Below are 21850 nucleotides of genomic sequence, written 5' to 3'. Positions count from 1 at the left end.
GTTACTTTTCACACAGGAGTAATTGGCTCAAGGCAAGATGCAGATTAAAGAGCAGATTTAAAACCCGTAACCAACTTATTTGTGGTTCTTTCATTGAGGAAAATGGAGAGGGAGGAGAGCAAACTGGAGATAGAGAGACTAAGGAACTTCTTGTGTTGGAGGAGGAGAGAGAGAAGGGAAAGAGGGAATGGGGGATGAGGAGGAGGAGTGAGATAGGAGGAGGAGGACAATGGGTGGCAGATGAGAGAGACTAAGTTCTTGGGGAGGAGGAGAGGAAAGAAGAAGAGGAGAAAAGGGAAGTAGAAGAGAGGGAGGAGGAGTGGCACTGGGCCATTTGTCAGAGTTAGTAAACAGGAAGTGGTGGATGGAATGCTCAGTGTTGAGGGTTGTGGCTTAAGAGTTGGCAGACACCCTTATTGACAGTGTTACTCAGGACAATCCAGGACACCAAGAAACGACCTTCCAGGATTTGAAGTCATTCCTGTTAAAATTCCTTCTTTAACAGTTCTCAAAAGCCTCATTCTCAACTCATATAATTCTCCTCCTCAAAGACAAAACACGTATTTAATTTGACAGAGAGTAACGCCTAACTGAACGTGGCTGTGGATAATTGCGTCTGCTAAATGTTTAAAATGTAAATGCAGTATGAGTCAAATTGGTTATTTTCATACCTCAACCAACCTTCTATGGGTAGACTGTAGATGAGGTGTGGAGCCTGGTGTTTTCAGGTCTCAGAGTCTCAAGTCTGTCAGTGAGGATGGAAGTCACTTCACATACCGACAAAACAGCAGATTTCTCCACTATGAAATAAAACAGTTGAATGGAAAAATATATATTCAGTACAGAAAAAAGGCTGGAAAGCCCAATTACTGGAGCAACAACAAGAGAGATAGCTACAATAGAATCACGTATGTCTCATGTGTTTTTGTTTAAGCCTGCCCAGCTCTTTGTTAACATGGAGAGAGGCACTCTGAGCTGGGTTGATCTGGAACAATTCTGTCTGGAGTCTTTGATGGATTGTGTTGCTTCAGCTATGCTTACTTGTATTTCTGTTCTTAGGGCTTAGTTATATTAAGATGTTTAATCCTTGAGTCTTTCCTGAAGAGAAGAATATGCCTAAAGGGAGAAATCCTGTTTTATGAAAATTATTTACTATGCGTATCATGCTGCAGCATGGCTGTCGTGACAGTGTGATGGGGTTGTTGTGATGTTTACTTGGCGTGTTTCTCCATCCTGACAGACAGGCCTGTGGTTCCACACTCCAAGAGGTCAGGTCTCCTGTCTCCTCCCATCGACATGGCTTTGTTCTGTGGCCGCCCAGGGCGAGCCCTCTGACCAGACCACTCTGTGAAGTCAGCTCACTGCGCAACCCAAGCAGGGTGGACGAGAGTGCGGGTCCGGGCATGAGGGGGTGTGCTCATGCTGTAGCATTTATTAATCATCATAATTGTTTGTCCAAGCTCTCATAAAGGAAAAGGGCTGGTAGAAGTCTGCACAGATCTCCTCATACTCCAACTTAGTCACGACTGACTGTTGTTGTACAAGGTCTAGAAGACCTAGACCTACAGTAGTGAGCTCCAGATGTGAGGAGAACATGCTCACTCACACACACACACACACACACACACACACACACACGCACACACACACACACAGGACTTAGCAAATCAAAAGCAGGATTTGGCCCCAAAGAAATAAGAAAATCAGATTGTATTTGTTTCGACATGACACAAAGTAGGACGTTATTGTAATGAAAACCACAGGTTTATGAATGAGGAGAGGGTGTCACTATCAGTCACACATGGTTGGGGTGGTTTGGTCAGGCTGGCTCAGAGAGAGAGAGAGAGAGAGAGAGAGAGAGCTGGACCTCAGCCTGCCAGGACAGATTCAGACAGACAGACAGATGGCCAGGCCAGCTCTTTGAAGCTCTGCAGAACATCCATTACAGAAATCTGCAGCGCTAGGCTGAGATGTAGTGGAGAGTGGAATTAAGCAGGACCTAGGGCCCCAAGAGAGAGAAAATGAATCCCATTCCAGGGCCCTGGTTCCCCCAGAGAGAATAGAACCCAGCTCAGAGTCCGCAGATAAACACTAGATCCCAGCAGTTCCATCCCTGCAGTCAGTTCTCACTGCACCAACATTCACTATTACACACACGAGCTCAGAGGTCAGCTCACACTTGCATATGTTGGTTAAATTGAACTTTACCTGACTACAATACAAGGGGAACTATAGCTATGGACTCAAGCGGTTCAAGGTATCTACAGTAACTCCCAACCCACCACAGTGTAATATTACTGTGAGTTACAGCAGAGCCGTAAACAGATGCTTTAACTCATGAAACCACAAGAGGGCATCAGCCAAGTCTTTCATAGGAATATTACTGAAGGTTCCACAGTTCCCACAGGCAAACCAGGAAATTACATTTTAAATGGTTAGATTGAAAAAAATGTTTTTGAATGAAATGTATCAAATATATAAATCAAGGCTGAGCATATCTAACCCAGAGTCATATATACATGCCATATCTATTTTTGGGATATAGTATATCTAACCTACCCCGTTCACTACTCGCCTATTCTAACACATATAATTCTCACATCCCTCATCCAATAAAACAGACAGCAACAGTATAAAGAAATGTCTTTAAATATATTTTATAAGATACACTACTTATGCGTTGGCATTTTAAATAGAAAACATCTTATTACTTTTATCTCATTACTTTAATCGTATTACTTTCTCATGACATTATTTAAAAAAATAAGTTTAACATATTATTCACTGAATATCTACAACTCTATTTCCTGGTTAAAGACTTATCAGACCACAGAATGGTGAAACACTTGGAATGTCAAAGCATTGGCACATTAGTAGGGTTGCAAAATTCCAGATATCCTGGTTAGAAGATTCACAGAATTAGGAGAAAATAAGCAGGAAATCCAGAATCCAGCAATCGGGATTTCTGGAGATCCTGGACATTTTGGGAAAGTTTCAGGAATTTTGCAACCGTACACATTAGTTAATTCTCAACAACAATACGACAACAGTATTGTGATGCTACACGATCACAGTAAGATGTCTGGACCATCAGGTAAGAAGCACCATCTCTAGTCTACTGGGCTGACTGGTTGTGGTTCTTCCTCTCCTGCCAGGACTTCTTCCTCAGGTCCAGCTCAGTGTCTGTGAAGGCTGCTGGGCCCCAGTTAGTCATCCTCTGTGGTCCTTTATCACCTTCACAGACAGAAGGAGAAAGAAAACATCACATACTGTATTAAAACAATAGATCAATAGAACAAAGACATGAATAGCATTGTAATATGAGTATGGAGAGGAGAACAGAACAGAACATGAACATGCAGTGGATGACATTCTACTATGGTGATGTTGGCCTCTCTCATTCTTACTTACCTGGCTGGATGAGACGGACCAGTCCCTCATGCTTGGCCACCTTGTCCTTCCAGCTCTTGGTCTTATTAGCTGCCTGCTCCAATTTCATTCTCACCTCCTGTAACACAAACACACACACATAGTTTATCCATATATCTCAATGATGGCCAAGTCCCTTTAAGTAATAAATAAGTTATGCTGTTCTTCTTGAAGTAGAGACAGTTCTCAGTGAAATCACCACTAGATGGCAACAGAGTGCAAGAAGAGACCTCTATGATAGTTTTGTGTTGTGTCAACAGTTGACAGAGGAGTAATTCGAGAAGAAGGTACGTTTGGTGCCAGGGACGGACTGTCTGTTTCAGGCAGCCTTCCACTGACTCAACACTATCTTCAGCTGAATAAAGACACGTAGTTGCTCACAGACATATAGGTCAAAAGGAAGTACTCCCTGCCAAATTTGTTTTAATCTTGTTTATGAAATGTCCCGGCAACACCTTACTTTAAGTGAAGTGTTAATAGGTCCCTACTAACAGCCATATTGAAACACAGACAGGGTGTTGTTCTCTGACCTCGTACTGCTCCAGTGCTCCGTGCCTCTCTCTCTCAAGTCTCTCCAGCTGCAACATGGCTGCCTGCAGGGCCATCTCCTTGGCCAGCCGCTCGCTCTCCAGCTCCTGCTTCTCAGCCTGGGTCTGGGAGATGGCTCTCTGCTGCTGCAGGTGGATTTGCTCCAGCTCCGCCCGCTTGGCTGACTCCTCCTCCAGAAGCCTGTGTACATGCAGAAACAGACACACCACATGAACCAATCACAGACAGACTCAAACAAATGCTGGGTGCAGAAGCCTGAGAATGTGAACGTTAACATCTATACACAGCCTACTGATACACTGTTTTTGTGTAATAATGTACACTACATCTGTGTGTGAAGTTGTGTATAACATGGCACCATTTTCCCTATATAGTGTACTACCTTTAACCTGTGCACGAACACTGAGTGTACAAAACATTAGAAACACCTGCTCTTTCCATGACATAGACTGACCAGGTTAATCCAGGTGAAAGCTAGGATCCCTTTGTCATGACTGACCATGAGAATCCAAATAGGTCAGATCAGGTTTACAATGAAAAACATCAATCAGACCCCATTTCACCCGTAGATGGGGGAGGAAATAACGAGTGGGGATTGACACTCACGTCCTGTTGTAAATCAAGGGAGAAGATCCAGGCTTGCGCTCTCCAAATTCACCAAAGGAACGTTCTTTGTCTCAACAGACCTTTTCCCACTGAAACTCTAACACGTTAAAAAGTGAATACTGGAACAATATTTCTAATGTAGAAAGTGTCATTTTGTTTGTTGTTTTGTGATGTCATTAAAAATGTTATGAAGGAAATACTATAACTTGGAAAGTATACATACCACATGGAAAAAGTTTCCATACTATGGGTTGTGCATGTAATATGGAAAATTATGTGTTTTTTTGTTAAGAGAGGGATGTGATTTGAGAAGTTATAAGAGATCATTGTTTTCCAAAATATTGCACAGTGAGTAATCACCACCCCAGAGTGAGGTCAGGGAGCGTGCCTGCCTGCCGGAACCTTATACCTTATACCTTTCGAGCAAAAGGTATAAATGATGGGTTAAGAAAAAAACACATTGAACCAGAAAAAGTGTGAAGCAGCAACTACATGTTTAAAATGGTTTGAACTTTGAATCTCAACACGAGGTGGAGACGATAAACTCACCTCCAGGACAATCACTGGAACGGCTGTTTAGCTGTCCTAAGTAAAGTATCTTCGAAAGCGAATTTAAGTAGGACCATCCTGTTACTCTGCTCAAACCATTGTATTATGTTACTCTCATCCCCCCACTGGGAAACCATTGATACAGCTGGCTAGCCTATCTTCAAAGAAGTATCTTCAAGAGTGAATGGAAGGAAAATCAACTCTGTAGTTCTGTTCAGGACTACACAACAAGTCCCCAGATACCGGACTGCGAAGAAGGACAACAGTAGAAGAGTTGTTTGAGTCATTTTCGACAAAAAAAGGCCCAACACCCTTTTCAAGGCTGCCCCGTTTACCGAGAGTTCCCCGGCAACCCCAGGCATTTCACGCAAATACATTCATGATGTCTAGCTCAAAGCGGGCGGCGGTTCGTGTGCAAAGTATATGGCTATTGTAGGTGAGAGTAGTTTCTGAATGTGGCAGTGTTAAGTGTCTCTGTCCCTCTCTCTCCATCTCTTCTTTAACAAGCATCTATGTTGTTGTCATTCTGCTTGGGATAATAACCGGTGCAGAGTGTGTGTGTTTATCCTGTGTTCTCATTTAATTAGCTCGTAAATAAATAATTAAACCAATTTGTGTAGTACTGAATCATAATTAAGGCTCGGGTTTTTGCAGATGCAAGGAGGTTACGACTGCTCAGAATGATGATATAATATTATGAGGATATGAGGTTATGATTAATAAGTTGACTGTTTATAGATATGATAGGTAAAGATCTTTCAGTTTAATTCGGGAGATGGTAACGCTTTAAAGAACCACTCTCGTGGTGCCCCAGATCCTAATTAGTTCATTGCTACATGATTAATTTAATTGTGTAACAATTCAACAGTTAGTTAATTAGATAAATATGAGGGCAAAAGGGAAAGCAACTCAATATTAGAAAGGTGTTCCTAATGTCTTGTACACTCAGTGTAAGGCTACTGTCTATGAGTGTGTCAAGTGTGTGTTGCGTCTAACCTGGTCTGTAATTTGCGCATGATCTCCTCATCCTGCCTGGCCTGTCTCTCATCCTCTAGTGCATCCTCCAGGCGGTGGTACATGTCCTCCAGCTCCCTGACACGCTGCAGGTACTGCTCCAACTCACTGGACTTCTGGGCCACCTGCTCCTCCATCTGCTGACGAACCTGACGGGACAATGGACACACGCAGGTTGATATGATAATCTGGACACAGATATGAATGCACACACGCACACACACGTGCACACACACCACCACAGTACAAAGTAGCATGTGCTGTGCATATGACAATCAATTCTGTTTAGTGAAAACTCCATAAATAATACACATACTGTGAGTAATAGTAATACTAATAGTAATAATACTTGGTTATACATCAAACGCAATGATTCAAAGTCATGAGAGAAGTCTTGCTGAGTAATACGTTGTTGCAGTGATTCTGAGTATTAACTTCCTGGAACAGAGCTAGAGTGTCGCTTTGTGGTTGGTTACCATTTTCTCTCTCTCCAGGTCTGTTCTGTAGCGGTCCTGCAGGTCAGTCTGGGTCTGTTTTCTCCTCTGCTCCTCCAGAGTCGCTGTGGCCGCTGCCTCCTCCAGTTTCTGTCAGAAGCCAAAGGAGAGGAAGCCTTAACACTTAACACTAGAAAAGCCTAATGTTAGTTGGCTACTAATACATCGAACTTGCCAGGCAGTTTATTATTAACTATCCGCTATCTAAATAATTACCTAACATTTATTGACTTGATTATTCAAATAATTCTTAGCTAAGTGGTATAGTCGCTGTGCGTTAATTCTGGCTAAAGATTACTTCCGGCGCCGACAGAGATGGCCGCCTCGTTTCACATTCCTAGTCCCACGACTCCATTTTGTTGCTCCCAGCCTATAGACAGAGACTAAAACAGGAAGCTCCCGCGCTCAGGTCTGTTCAACGCTGGTCCGACCAATCTGATTCCACGCTTCAAGATTACTTTGATCACATGGATTGGGATATGTTCCGCACTGCGTCAAACAACAACATTGACGAATACGCTGATTCGATGAGCGAGTTTATTAGCAAGTGTATCAGCGATGTCGTACTCACAGCAACTATTAAAACATTCCCAAACCAGAAATCGTGGATTGATGGCAGCATTCGCGCGAAACTGAAAGCACGAACCACTGCTTTTACCCATAGAGACAAAGTAGAGTCACAACTCAATGGCTCAGACACAAGAGGTACAGTGCCTTGCGAAAGTATTCGGCCCCCTTGAACTTTGCAACCTTTTACCACATTTCAGGCTTCAAACATAAAGATATAAAACTGTATTTTTTTGTGAAGAATCAACAACAAGTGGGACACAATCATGAAGTGGAACGACATTTATTGGATATTTCAAACTTTTTTAACAAATCAAAAACTGAAAAATTGGGCGTGCAAAATTATTCAGCCCCCTTAAGTTAATACTTTGTAGCGCCACCTTTTGCTGCGATTACAGCTGTAAGTCGCTTGGGGTATGTCTCTATCAGTTTTGCACATCGAGAGACTGACATTTTTTCCCATTCCTCCTTGCAAAACAGCTCGAGCTCAGTGAGGTTGGATGGAGAGCATTTGTGAACAGCAGTTTTCAGTTCTTTCCACAGATTCTCGATTGGATTCAGGTCTGGACTTTGACTTGGCCATTCTAACACCTGGATATGTTTATTTTTGAACCATTCCATTGTAGATTATGCTTTATGTTTTGGATCATTGTCTTGTTGGAAGACAAATCTCCGTCCCAGTCTCAGGTCTTTTGCAGACTCCATCAGGTTTTCTTCCAGAATGGTCCTGTATTTGGCTCCATCCATCTTCCCATCAATTTTAACCATCTTCCCTGTCCCTGCTGAAGAAAAGCAGGCCCAAACCATGATGCTGCCACCACCATGTTTGACAGTGGGGATGGTGTGGTCAGGGTGATGAGCTGTGTTGCTTTTACGCCAAACATAACGTTTTGCATTGTTGCCAAAAAGTTCAATTTTGGTTTCATCTGACCAGAGCACCTTCTTCCACATGTTTGGTGTGTCTCCCAGGTGGCTTGTGGCAAACTTTAAACGACACTTTTTATGGATATCTTTAAGAAATGTCTTTCTTCTTGCCACTCTTCCATAAAGGCCAGATTTGTGCAATATACGACTGATTGTTGTCCTATGGACATAGTCTCCCACCTCAGCTGTAGATCTCTGCAGTTCATCCAGAGTGACCATGGGCCTCTTGGCTGCATCTCTGATCAGTCTTCTCCTTGTATGAGCTGAAAGTTTAGAGGGACGGCCAGGTCTTGGTAGATTTGCAGTGGTCTGATACTCCTTCCATTTCAATATTATCACTTGCACAGTGCTCCTTGGGATGTTTAAAGCTTGGGAAATCTTTTTGTATCCAAATCCGGCTTTAAACTTCTTCACAACAGTATCTCGGACCTGCCTGGTGTGTTCCTTGTTCTTCATGATGCTCTCTGCGCTTTTAACGGACCTCTGAGACTATCACTTGATTACACACAGGTGGATTGTATTTATCATCATTAGTCATTTAGGTCAACATTGGATCATTCAGAGATCCTCACTGAACTTCTGAAGAGAGTTTGCTGCACTGAAAGTAAAGGGGCTGAATAATTTTGCACGCCCAATTCTTCAGTTTTTGATTTGTTAAAAAAGTTTGAAATATCCAATAAATGTCGTTCCACTTCATGATTGTGTCCCACTTGTTGTTGATTCTTCACAAAAAAATGCAGTTTTATATCTTTATGTTTGAAGCCTGAAATGTGGCAAAAGGTCGCAAAGTTCAAGGGGGCCGAATACTTTCGCAAGGCACTGTATGTGGCAGGGTCTACAGTCAATCACGGATTACAAAAGGAAAACCAGCCCCGTTGCGGACCAGGATGTCTTGCTCCCAAATAGACTAAACAACTTCTTTGCTCGCTTTGAGGACAATACAGTGCCACTGACACGGCCCGCTACCAAAACCTGTGGACTCTCCTTCACTGCAGCCGAAGTGAGAAAAACATTTAAACGTGTTAACCCTCGCAAGGCTGCAGGCCCAGACGGCATCGCCAGCCGCGTCCTCAGAGCATGCGCAGACCAGCTGGCTGGTGTGTTTACGGACATATTCAATCAATCCTTATCCCAGTCTGCTGTTCCCACATGCTTCAAGAGGGCCACCATTGTTCCTGTTTCCAAGAAAGCTAAGGTAACTGAGCTAAATGACTACCGCCCTGTAGCACTCACTTCCGTCATCATGAAGTGCTTTGAAAGACTAGTCAAGGACCACACCACCTCCACCCTACCTGACACCCTAGACCCACTCCAATTTGCTTACCGCCCCAATAGGTCCACAGACGACGCAATTGCAACCACACTGCCCTAACCCATCTGGACAAGAGGAATATCTATGTGAGAATGCTGTTCATCAGCACAGCTCATAACACCATAGTACCCTCCAAACTCATCATCAAGCTCGAGACCCTGGGTCTCGACCCCACCCTGTGCAACTGGGTCCTGGACATCCTGACAGGCCGCCCCCAGGTGGTGAGGGTAGGTAACAACATCTCCACCCCGCTGATCCTCAACACTGGGGCCCCACAAGGGTGCGTTCTGAGCCCTCTCCTGTACTCCCTGTTCACCCACGACTGCGTGGCCACGCACGCCTCCAACTCAATCATCAAGTTTGCAGACGACACTACAGTGGTAGGCTTGATTACCAACAACGACAAGACAGCCTACAGGGAGGAGGTGAGGGCCCTCGGAGTGTGGTGTCAGGAAAATAACCTCACACTCAACGTCAACAAAACAAAGGCGATGATCGTGGACTTCAGGAAACAGCAGAGGGAGAACCAACCTATCCACATCGATGGGACAGTAGTGGAGAGGGTAGAAAGTTTTAAGTTCCTCGGCGTACACATCACGGACAAGCTGAATTGGTCCACTCACACAGACAGCATGGTGAAGAAGGCGCAGCAGCGCCTCTTCAACCTCAGGAGGCTGAATAAATTTGGCTTGTCACCAAAAGCAACTTTTACAGATGCACAATCGAGAGCATACTGTCGGGCTGTATCACCGCCAGGTACGGCAACTGCTCTGCCCACAACCGTAAGGTTCTCCAGAGGGTAGTGAGGTCTGCACAACGCATCACCGGGGGCAAACTACCTGCCCTCCAGGACACCTACACCACTCGATGTCACAGGAAGGCCATAAAGATCATCAAGGACAACAACCACCCGAGCCACTGCCTGTTCACCCCGCTATCATCCAGAAGGCGAGGTCAGAACAGGTGCATCAAAGCAGGGACAGAGAGACTGAAAAACAGCTTCTATCTCAAGGCCATCAGACTGTTAAACAGCCACCACTAACATTGAGTGGCTGCTGCCAACATACTGACTCAACTCCAGCCACTTTAATAATGGAAAAATGGATGTAAAAATTTATCACTAGCCACTTTAAACAATGCCACTTCATATAATGTTTACATACACTACATTACTCATCTCATATGTATATACTGTACTCATCTACTGCATCTTGCCATTTTGATGTAATACATGTATCACTAGCCACTTTAAACAATGCCACTTTTATATTTACATACCCTACATTACTCATCTTATATGTATATACTGTACTCTATACCATCTACTGCATCTTGCCTATGCTGTTCTGTACCATCACTCATTCATATATTTTTATATACATATTCTTCATCCCTTTACACTTGTGTGTATAAGGTAGTTGTTGTGGAATTGTTAGGTTAGATTACTCGTTGGTTATTACTGCATTGTTGGAACTAGAAGCACAAGCATTTTGCTATACTTGCATTAACATCTGCTAACCATGTGTATATGACAAATAGAATTTGATTTCTACTCCGATTTCAGAACACTGAGTGCGCCAGAGTACAGAATAACTGATGAATTTACAAACGCTCAACACCCGTTGAATATGGTCGGTGTCAGTAAAAGTCGTAATAAAAAATAAAAAACGTAATTAAATTGTTGCCAGCAGCACAGTTACAGTCACCAATGCTATGAACAACATAAAAACAGCCTAACCAGCTCTGCTAGGGTGAGTAAAATGGTCAGAGTGATGTTTACAAACACCCAAAATCGTAATATGTCTAGCTAGTCATTTGTTATGCTAACACGCTAGCAATAGGTTGCATAGCAACAGCATCAACTTCCGGTAGACAGGAGAAGCGCTAGTACTCAACTGAAACGATACTGAAACATTTGTTTACAATATACTAAAATGATATGTAGTATATATGTAGTATATACTCATTAAGTATGTATACAGAATGTTAGTATGGGTATTCGAACACAGATAGTGATTTATTACAGATAGAGTCATGATTTTAAAAATAACATTAAAAAGACTGCATGGGGGCTTTAAGGAACATTATGAAATCAAGTAAATGCATTTCAAAAGAACAGAATGGCATATTTTGAGTTTAAATATATTACTGTGGCTTGAGAGTTGCGCATGTAATTATTATATTATATTTTGAAATCGAGCTCAAGGGGTCCTTTTTAAGAGTTGTTTAACAAGGATATATGATTTAGAAACTGCAGAATCTGCTCTTTCTGATACTATAATACATATATAGACATCAAAACTAGCTGCTTGTGACTCTGTAGGCTCTCCTTCCCCTGCCTCTGTGTAAATATGTATTACTAGCTCCCTGGTACACAGAAAATACCCGAGCTCTGAAGCAAGCTTCCAGAAAATTGGAACGGAAATGGCGCCACACCAAACTGGAAGTCTTCCGACTAGCTTGGAAGGACGGTACCGTGCAGTACCGTAGAGCCCTTACTGCTGCTCGATCATCCTATTTTTCTAACTTAATTGAGGAAAATAAGAACAATCCGAAATTCCTTTTTAATACTGTCGCAAAGCTAACTAAAAAGCAGCATTCCCCAAGAGAGGATGACTTTCACTTTAGCAGTGATAAATTCATGAACTTCTTTGAGGAAAAGATTATGATTATTAGAAAGCAAATTACGGACTCCTCTTTAAACCTGCGTATTCCTCCAAACCTCAGTTGTCCTGAGTCTGCAAAACTCTGCCAGGACCTAGGATCAAGAGAGACGCTCAAGTGTTTTAGTACTATATCTCTTGACACAATGATGAAAATAATCATGGCCTCTAAACCTTCAAGCTGCATACTGGACCCTATTCCAACTAAACTACTGAAAGAGCTGCTTCCTGTGCTTGGCCCTCCTATGTTGAACATAATAAACGGCTCTCTATCCACTGGATGTGTACCAAACTCACTAAAAGTGGCAGTAATAAAGCCTCTCTTGAAAAAGCCAAACCTTGACCCAGAAAATATAAAAAACTATCGGCCTATATCGAATCTTCCATTCCTCTCAAAAATTTTAGAGAAGGCTGTTGCGCAGCAACTCACTGCCTTCCTGAAGACAAACAATGTATACGAAATGCTTCAGTCTGGTTTTAGACCCCATCATAGCACTGAGACGGCACTTGTGAAGGTGGTAAATGACATTTTAATGGCATCGGACCGAGGCTCTGCATCTGTCCTCGTGCTCCTAGACCTTAGTGCTGCTTTTGATACCATCGATCACCACATTCTTTTGGAGAGATTGGAAACCCAAATTGGTCTACACGGACATGTTCTGGCCTGGTTTAGATCTTATCTGTCGGAAAGATATCAGTTTGTCTCTGTGAATGGTTTGTCCTCTGACAAATCAACTGTAAATTTCGGTGTTCCTCAAGGTTCCGTTTTAGGACCACTATTGTTTTCACTATATATTTTACCTCTTGGGGATGTTATTCGAAAACATAATGTAAACTTTCACTGCTATTTATTTTTTTATTTTATTTTACCTTTATTTAACCAGGTAGGCAAGTTGAGAACAAGTTCTCATTTACAATTGCGACCTGGCCAAGATAAAGCAAAGCAGTTCGACAGATAAAACGACACAGAGTTACACATGGAGTAAAAACAAACATACAGTCAATAATGCAGTATAAACAAGTCTATATACAATGTGAGCAAATGAGGTGAGAAGGGAGGTAAAGGCAAAAAAAAGGCCATGATGGCAAAGTAAATACAATATAGCAAGTAAAATACTGGAATGGTAGTTTTGCAATGGAAGAATGTGCAAAGTAGAAATAAAAAAATAATGGGGTGCAAAGGAGCAAAATAAATAAATAAATACAAATTAAATACAGTTGGGAAAGAGGTAGTTGTTTGGGCTAAATTATAGGTGGGCTATGTACAGGTGCAGTAATCTGTGAGCTGCTCTGACAGTTGGTGCTTAAAGCTAGTGAGGGAGATAAGTGTTTCCAGTTTCAGAGATTTTTGTAGTTCGTTCCAGTCATTGGCAGCAGAGAACTGGAAGGAGAGGCGGCCAAAGAAAGAATTGGTCTTGGGGGTGACTAGAGAGATATACCTGCTGGAGCGTGTGCTACAGGTGGGAGATGCTATGGTGACCAGCGAGCTGAGATAAGGGGGGACTTTACCTAGCAGGGTCTTGTAGATGACATGGAGCCAGTGGGTTTGGCGACGAGTATGAAGCGAGGGCCAGCCAACGAGAGCGTACAGGTCGCAATGGTGGGTAGTATATGGGGCTTTGGTGATAAAACGGATTGCACTGTGATAGACTGCATCCAATTTGTTGAGTAGGGTATTTGAGGCTATTTTGTAAATGACATCGCCAAAGTCGAGGATTGGTAGGATGGTCAGTTTTACAAGGGTATGTTTGGCAGCATGAGTGAAGGATGCTTTGTTGCGAAATAGGAAGCCAATTCTAGATTTAACTTTGGATTGGAGATGTTTGATATGGGTCTGGAAGGAGAGTTTACAGTCTAACCAGACACCTAAGTATTTGTAGTTGTCCACGTATTCTAAGTCAGAGCCGTCCAGAGTAGTGATGTTGGACAGGCGGGTAGGTGCAGGTAGCGATCGGTTGAAGAGCATGCATTTAGTTTTACTTGTATTTAAGAGCAATTGGAGGCCACGGAAGGAGAGTTGTATGGCATTGAAGCTTGCCTGGAGGGTTGTTAACACAGTGTCCAAAGAAGGGCCGGAAGTATACAGAATGGTGTCGTCTGCGTAGAGGTGGATCAGGGACTCACCAGCAGCAAGAGCGACCTCATTGATGTATACAGAGAAGAGAGTCGGTCCAAGAATTGAACCCTGTGGCACCCCCATAGAGACTGCCAGAGGTCCGGACAGCAGACCCTCCGACTTGACACACTGAACTCTATCAGAGAAGTAGTTGGTGAACCAGGCGAGGCAATCATTTGAGAAACCAAGGCTGTCGAGTCTGCCGATGAGGATATGGTGATTGACAGAGTCGAAAGCCTTGGCCAGATCAATGAATACGGCTGCACAGTAATGTTTCTTATCGATGGCGGTTAAGATATCGTTTAGGACCTTGAGCGTGGCTGAGGTGCACCCATGACCAGCTCTGAAACCAGATTGCATAGCAGAGAAGGTATGGTGAGATTCGAAATGGTCGGTAATCTGTTTGTTGACTTGGCTTTCGAAGACCTTAGAAAGGCACGGTAGGATAGATATAGGTCTGTAGCAGTTTGGGTCAAGAGTGTCCCCCCCTTTGAAGAGGGGGATGACCGCAGCTGCTTTCCAATCTTTGGGAATCTCAGACGACACGAAAGAGAGGTTGAACAGGCTAGTAATAGGGGTGGCAACAATTTCGGCAGATAATTTTAGAAAGAAAGGGTCCAGATTGTCTAGCCCGGCTGATTTGTAGGGGTCCAGATTTTGCAGCTCTTTCAGAACATCAGCTGAATGGATTTGGGAGAAGGAGAAATGGGGAAGGCTTGGGCGAGTTGCTGTTGGGGGTGCAGTGCTGTTGTCCGGGGTAGGAGTAGCCAGGTGGAAAGCATGGCCAGCCGTAGAAAAATGCTTATTGAAATTCTCAATTATGGTGGATTTATCAGTGGTGACAGTGTTTCCTATCTTCAGTGCAGTGGGCAGCTGGGAGGAGGTGTTCTTATTCTCCATGGACTTTACAGTGTCCCAGAACTTTTTTGAGTTAGTGTTGCAGGAAGCAAATTTCTGCTTGAAAAAGCTAGCCTTGGCTTTTCTAACTGCCTGTGTATAATGATTTCTAGCTTCCCTGAACAGCTGCATATCACGGGGGCTGTTCGATGCTAATGCAGAACGCCATAGGATGTTTTTGTGTTGGTTAAGGGCAGTCAGGTCTGGGGAGAACCAAGGGCTATATCTGTTCCTGGTTCTAAATTTCTTGAATGGGGCATGTTTATTTAAGATGGTTAGGAAGGCATTTTAAAAAAATAACCAGGCATCCTCTACTGACGGGATGAGATCAACATCCTTCCAGGATACCCCGGCCAGGTCGATTAGAAAGGCCTGCTCGCAGAAGTGTTTCAGGGAGCGTTTTACAGTGATGAGTGGAGGTCGTTTGACCGCTGACCCATTACGGATGCAGGCAATGAGGCAGTGATCGCTGAGATCTTGGTTGAAGACAGCAGAGGTGTATTTAGAGGGGAAGTTGGTTAGGATGATATCTATGAGGGTGCCCGTGTTTAAGGTTTTGGGGAGGTACCTGGTAGGTTCATTGATTATTTGTGTGAGATTGAGGGCATCAAGTTTAGATTGTAGGATGGCTGGGGTGTTAAGCATGTTCCAGTTTAGGTCGCCTAGCAGCACGAACTCTGAAGATAGATGGGGGGCAATCAGTTCACATATGGTGTCCAGAGCACAGCTGGGGGCAGAGGGTGGTCTATAGCAGGCGGCAACGGTGAGAGACTTGTTTTTAGAGAGGTGGATTTTTAAAAGTAGAAGTTCAAATTGTTTGGGTACAGACCTGGATAGTAGGACAGAACTCTGCAGGCTATCTTTGCAGTAGATTGCAACACCGCCCCCTTTGGCAGTTCTATCTTGTCTGAAAATGTTGTAGTTTGGAATTAAAACTTCAGAATTTTTGGTGGTCTTCCTAAGCCAGGATTCAGACACAGCTAGAACATCCGGGTTGGCAGAGTGTGCTAAAGCAGTGAATAGAACAAACTTAGGGAGGAGGCTTCTAATGTTAACATGCATGAAACCAAGGCTATTACGGTTACAGAAGTCGTCAAAAGAGAGCGCCTGGGGAATAGGAGTGGAGCTAGGCACTGCAGGGCCTGGATTCACCTCTACATCGCCAGAGGAACATAGGAGGAGTAGAATAAGGGTACGGCTAAAAGCTATGAGAATTGGTCGTCTAGAACGTCTGGAACATAGAGTAAAAGGAGGTTTCTGGGGGCGATAAAATAGCATCAAGGTATAATGTACAGACAAATGTATGGTAGGATGTGAATACAGTGGAGGTAAACCTAGGTATTGAGTGATGAAGAGAGAGATATTGTCTCTAGAAACATCGTTGAAACCAGGAGATGTCATTGCATGTGTGGGTGGTGGAACTAATAGGTTGGATAAGGTATAGTGAGCAGGACTAGAGGCTCTACAGTGAAATAAGCCAATAAACACTAACCAGAACAGAAATGGACAAGACATATTGACATTAAGGATAGGCATGCTTAGTCGAGTGATCAAAAGGGTCCGGTGAGTGGAGAGGTTGGTTGGTGATTTAGACAGCTAGCCAGGGCATCGGTAGCAAGCTAGCATAGGATGGAGGTCTGTTAGCCACCCCTTACGTTCCGTCAGTAGATTAGTGGGGTTCCGTGTGGTAGAGGGGATTAATCCAAATCACACAACAACAACAAAAATAAAAACAATAGATATAGTTATAGAGGCCCAAGAAGAAAAGATAATAATAATAATTTAAAAAATAATTTAAAAAAAAAAATAATAAAAAAATTGTCCGATTGTCTATTCAGATAGCAGCCGGTAAGACAGCTAACGGTTAGCAGGCCGCAGATGGGCGTTCAGGTAACGTCGCGACGGAGGAGCCGGCCGAATAACTCCTTCGGGTAGATAACGTCGGCAGTCCAGTTGTGAAGGCCCGGTGGGGCTCCGCGAAGGCAGTAAAACGGGTCCGGATAGGTGACTGCAGCCCAGGTGTGATTGATGGAACTCAGGAGTGATTGACGGAGCTTGCTAGCTCCGGAATAATTGATGAAGGCCGATGGTCACACGGATAGCAGCTAGCTAGCTGTGAGATCCGGGTATGAATGTCCAGGGACATGGAGAGAAAAATTGGTCCGGTATGTTCCGTTCCGAGCCGCGCTGCGCCGTACAGAACTGGCGATAGATTTTCGAGCTAAAGGATAGCTGATGACCACAAACCGTGGTTAGCTGAATATTAACGATTTGCCAGTAAAGGAGCTAACTAGCTTCTGAACTAGCTTCTGGATTAGCTTCTGGCTAGTTTCAGGCTAGCTTCTTGGAGTTTCTGGCTAGCTTCTTGGAGGATTACAGATCTGAGGTAAATAATACTTTTTTATAAATATACATTGGTGAGGCGGGTTGCAGGAGAGTGTTTTGAAGATGAGTTGATGGAAAATAAAAATAAAATGTATGTGAAAAAGTTGTAAATATATATATATACAGGACACGACAAGACGAGGACAAAAGACGTCTGAACTGCTATGCCACCTTGGAGAAAACACACAGCTGTACATTTCAATGAAACATGGTGAAGCCCCAAAATTGCCCTCGCTAGAAGCATGTGTTTCAGACATAAGGAAGTGGATGGCTGCAAACTTTCTACTATTAAACTCGGACAAAACAGAGATGCTTGTTCTAGGTCCCAAGAAACAAAGAGATCTTCTGTTGAATCTGACAATTAATCTTAATGGTTGTACAGTCGTCTCAAATAAAACTGTGAAGGACCTCGGCGTTACTCTGGACCCTGATCTCTCTTTTGAAGAACATATCAAGACCATTTCGAGGACAGCTTTTTTCCATCTACGTAACATTGCAAAAATCAGAAACTTTCTGTCCAAAAATGATGCTGAAAAATTAATCCATGCTTTTGTCACTTCTAGGTTAGACTACTGCAATGCTCTATTTTCCGGCTACCCGGATAAAGCACTAAATAAACTTCAGTTAGTGCTAAATACGGCTGCTAGAATCCTGACTAGAACCAAAAAATTTGATCATATTACTCCAGTGCTAGCCTCTCTACACTGGCTTCCTGTCAAAGCAAGGGCTGATTTCAAGGTTTTACTGCTAACCTACAAAGCATTACATGGGCTTGCTCCTACCTATCTCTCTGATTTGGTCCTGCCGTACATACCTATACGTACGCTACGGTCACAAGACGCAGGCCTCCTAATTGTCCCTAGAATTTCTAAGCAAACAGCTGGAGGCAGGGCTTTCTCCTATAGAGCTCCATTTTTATGGAACGGTCTGCCTACCCATGTCAGAGACGCAAACTCGGTCTCAACCTTTAAGTCTTTACTGAAGACTCATCTCTTCAGTGGGTCATATGATTGAGTGTAGTCTGGCCCAGGAGTGGGAAGGTGAACGGAAAGGCTCTGGAGCAACGAACCGCCCTTGCTGTCTCTGCCTGGCCGGTTCCCCTCTTTCCACTGGGATTCTCTGCCTCTAACCCTATTACAGGGGCTGAGTCACTGGCTTGCTGGGGCTCTCTCATGCCGTCCCTGGAGGGGGTGCGTCACCTGAGTGGGTTGATTCACTGTTGTGGTCATCCTGTCTGGGTTGGCGCCCCCCCCCCCTTGGGTTGTGCCGTGGCGGAGATCTTTGTGGGCTATACTCAGCCTTGTCTCAGGATGGTAAGTTGGTGGTTGAAGATATCCCTCTAGTGGTGTGGGGGCTGTGCTTTGGCAAAGTGGGTGGGGTTATATCCTTCCTGTTTGGCCCTGTCCGGGAGTGTCCTCGGATGGGGCCACAGTGTCTCCTGACCCCTCCTGTCTCAGCCTCCAGTATTTATGCTGCAGTAGTTTATGTGTCGGGGGGCTGGGGTCAGTTTGTTATATCTGGAGTACTTCTCCTGTCCTATTCGGTGTCCTGTGTGAATCTAAGTGTGCGTTCTCTAATTCTCTCCTTCCCTCTTTCTTTCTCTCTCTCGGAGGACCTGAGCCCTAGGACCATGCCCCAGGACTACCTGACATGATGACTCCTTGCTGTCCCCAGTCCACCTGGCCATGCTGCTGTTCCAGTTTCAACTGACCTGAGCCCTAGGACCATGCCCCAGGACTACCTGACATGATGACTCCTTGCTGTCCCCAGTCTACCTGGCCATGCTGCTGCTCCAGTTTCAACTTCCACCTGACTGTGCTGCTGCTCTAGTTTCAACTGTTCTGCCTTATTATTATTCGACCATGCTGGTCATTTATGAACATTGAACATCTTGACCATGTTCTGTTATAATCTCCACCCGGCACAGCCAGAAGAGGACTGGCCACCCCACATAGCCTGGTTCCTCTCTAGGTTTCTTCCTAGGTATTGGCCTTTCTAGGGAGTTTTTCCTAGCCACCGTGCTTCTCCACCTGCATTGCTTGCTGTTTGGGGTTTTAGGCTGGGTTTCTGTACAGCACTTTGAGATATCAGCTGATGTACGAAGGGCTATATAAATACATTTGATTTGATTTGAATTTGATTACTACCACTACGCTGCTGTTCATTGATTTCCATTACCATAAGTATTTATCCATTTATTCTGCTACTGGTCATTATTACTCCTGTTTACATGACTATATTACCATTAGTATATTACCATAATTATTTATATATTCCTGCTACCGGTCACTTTTCAGCACTTTTCAGCCCTGCCATACTGCCCCTGAGTGGCGCAGCAGTCTAAGGCACTGCATCTCAGTGCAAAAGGTGTCACTACAGTCCCTGGTTCAAATCCAGGCTGTATAACATCTGGCCGTGATTGGGAATCCCATAGGGCGGCGCCCAATTGGCCCGGGTTTGGCTTGGGTAGGCTGTCATTGGAAATAAGAATTTGTTCTTAACTGACTTGCCTAGTTATATAAAGGTTCGAAAAAATAATGTACAGTTTTAGGCAAATGTGAAAAAATGCTGTCAAGTAAAAATGCTTTCAAAAATAGACATGTTAATATATTATATATTTATCAATTAACAAAATGCAAAGTGAGTGAACAGAAGAAAAATCTACATCAAATCAATATTTGGTGTGAACACCCTTTGCCTTCAAAACAGCATCAATTCTTCTAAGTACACTTGCACACAGTTTTTGAAGGAACTCTGCTGGTAGGTTGGGCCAAACATCTTGGAGAACTAACCACACTTCTGTGGATTTAGGCAGCCTCTCTGGATTTAGGTGCTTCTCTCTCTTCTTGTAATCCCAGACAGACTTGATGGTGTTGAGATCAGGGCTCTGTGGGGGCCATTCCATCCCTTCCAGGAAGGACTCCTTGTTCTTCTTTACGCTGAGATAGTTCTTAATGACTTTTGCTGTATGTTTGGGGTCGTGGTCATGCTGCAGAATAAATGTATAGAATTTACATTTATATTTTATAAATTTAAATGTATAATTTATAGAATATATAGTTTAGGTGTAGTTTCGAGGGGCTATCATCTGCCTCGCAGGCTGACTGCCAGTGAATGACTGGCGGTGAATGAGGGGCAGGGGGGAATGTCCTCTTAAAATGGCTTATAACACAAATTATGTTTGTGATAATAAGATTCTAACAACAACAGTGTGTTATATAGACTTATTTAGGACGGGGTGGACATGGCTTTAAAAATGGCAGAGTAATTAAAAAAGTACATTCGCTTTGACTCAACGTGACAGTATTAATTCAGCCTTTACACGCTCAACTAAAGGTTACTTTGAAAAGGAACTTACCTTTAAAAGGAACTTGCCTTTAAGTTTAGTTTAAAGGAGAAAAACTGTTTTTCAGTGGGACAAGCTACACTCATTAGACTTATCGGACCCCTTTATCATATGTTTATCCTTTAGAATTGTGACAATACAGCAACAAAACAATATTTAAACAATTCAACAGTGGTAGTTGATCTGATTTTGTTTGACATTTTAGTCATTTAGCAGATGCTTACATATATTTTCATACTCCCCCACCCCCTTGGGAATCAAACCCTCACCCCTGGTGTTGCAAGCGCAATGCTCTAAAAACTGAGCTACACAGGATTTGAGTTGAGAACTTGAGTAAAAAAGAATGATGCATAAGAAGAAAATCTGGGCCTCCAGATGCTGGTGCAAAGGGGGAAGTGGGGAGTCTGAGACAGATCTAAATAACCAGCAGACCAGCACCGGAATACAGGCATCAGCTCTTTCACAGGTGTCCCTGAGCCAGCTACGTTTGCATAAGTGCTTTTCCCCCCTCTTCTCAGATAACAATAACAATTTTCATCCTAATTTTTTGCATATATTTGTATATATAGGGTTGAATGGCGGGAAACCGGTTACCGAGATTTACATGGGTTTACCACCCTCTCCCTTTTCCAAGGATAAATAACTGCGAAAAAACATTAAATTATAATAAATTATTTACATGAACAGCATGGCGTGAAATGGAACTGTTAAATGATATGTGATGTCTAAATCTGTCTTCTCTACAGCCTCTGCATGATGAATCATCAACGCTCAGGGTGGGGGCAGACAGCCCATCTCAGTATAGAACGCAGTTCACAATGCATGTAGACCTATTATTTCATCATGGTAACTTCTTTTTCTTGTGACAGGTAGGCCTATATTTGCTGCAGCATAGCCTATGCTACAGTAATATAAATACAGAATGCGCATCTAATTTACCCATATCCATCTGGCTTTCGAGGGTCACATATTTTTTTTATTGTAAAGATTTATTTTAAT

At 43.4% G+C, this 21850-nt stretch overlaps 1 protein-coding gene across 1 annotated transcript in view; it reads right to left on the bottom strand.

Moving 5' to 3' along the window:
- Positions 1–2641: 2641 nt before the first annotated feature.
- Positions 2642–21850, bottom strand: part of LOC109888460 (switch-associated protein 70-like) — a 42198-nt gene continuing 22989 nt past the window's right edge. The window contains exons 8-12 of the mRNA XM_020479654.2: positions 6624–6731; positions 6130–6296; positions 3960–4158; positions 3412–3508; positions 2642–3234 (exon numbers count right to left, since the gene is read on the bottom strand). Of these exons, the coding sequence (XP_020335243.2) occupies positions 3116–3234; positions 3412–3508; positions 3960–4158; positions 6130–6296; positions 6624–6731 (690 nt within the window). The 3' untranslated portion in view covers positions 2642–3115. The remainder of the gene's footprint in view (positions 3235–3411; positions 3509–3959; positions 4159–6129; positions 6297–6623; positions 6732–21850) is intronic.

The sequence above is a fragment of the Oncorhynchus kisutch genome, linkage group LG3 (genome assembly GCF_002021735.2).
Source record: "Oncorhynchus kisutch isolate 150728-3 linkage group LG3, Okis_V2, whole genome shotgun sequence".
Lineage (NCBI taxonomy): Eukaryota > Metazoa > Chordata > Actinopteri > Salmoniformes > Salmonidae > Oncorhynchus > Oncorhynchus kisutch.
This window is presented reverse-complemented; position numbering and strand designations above follow the sequence as displayed.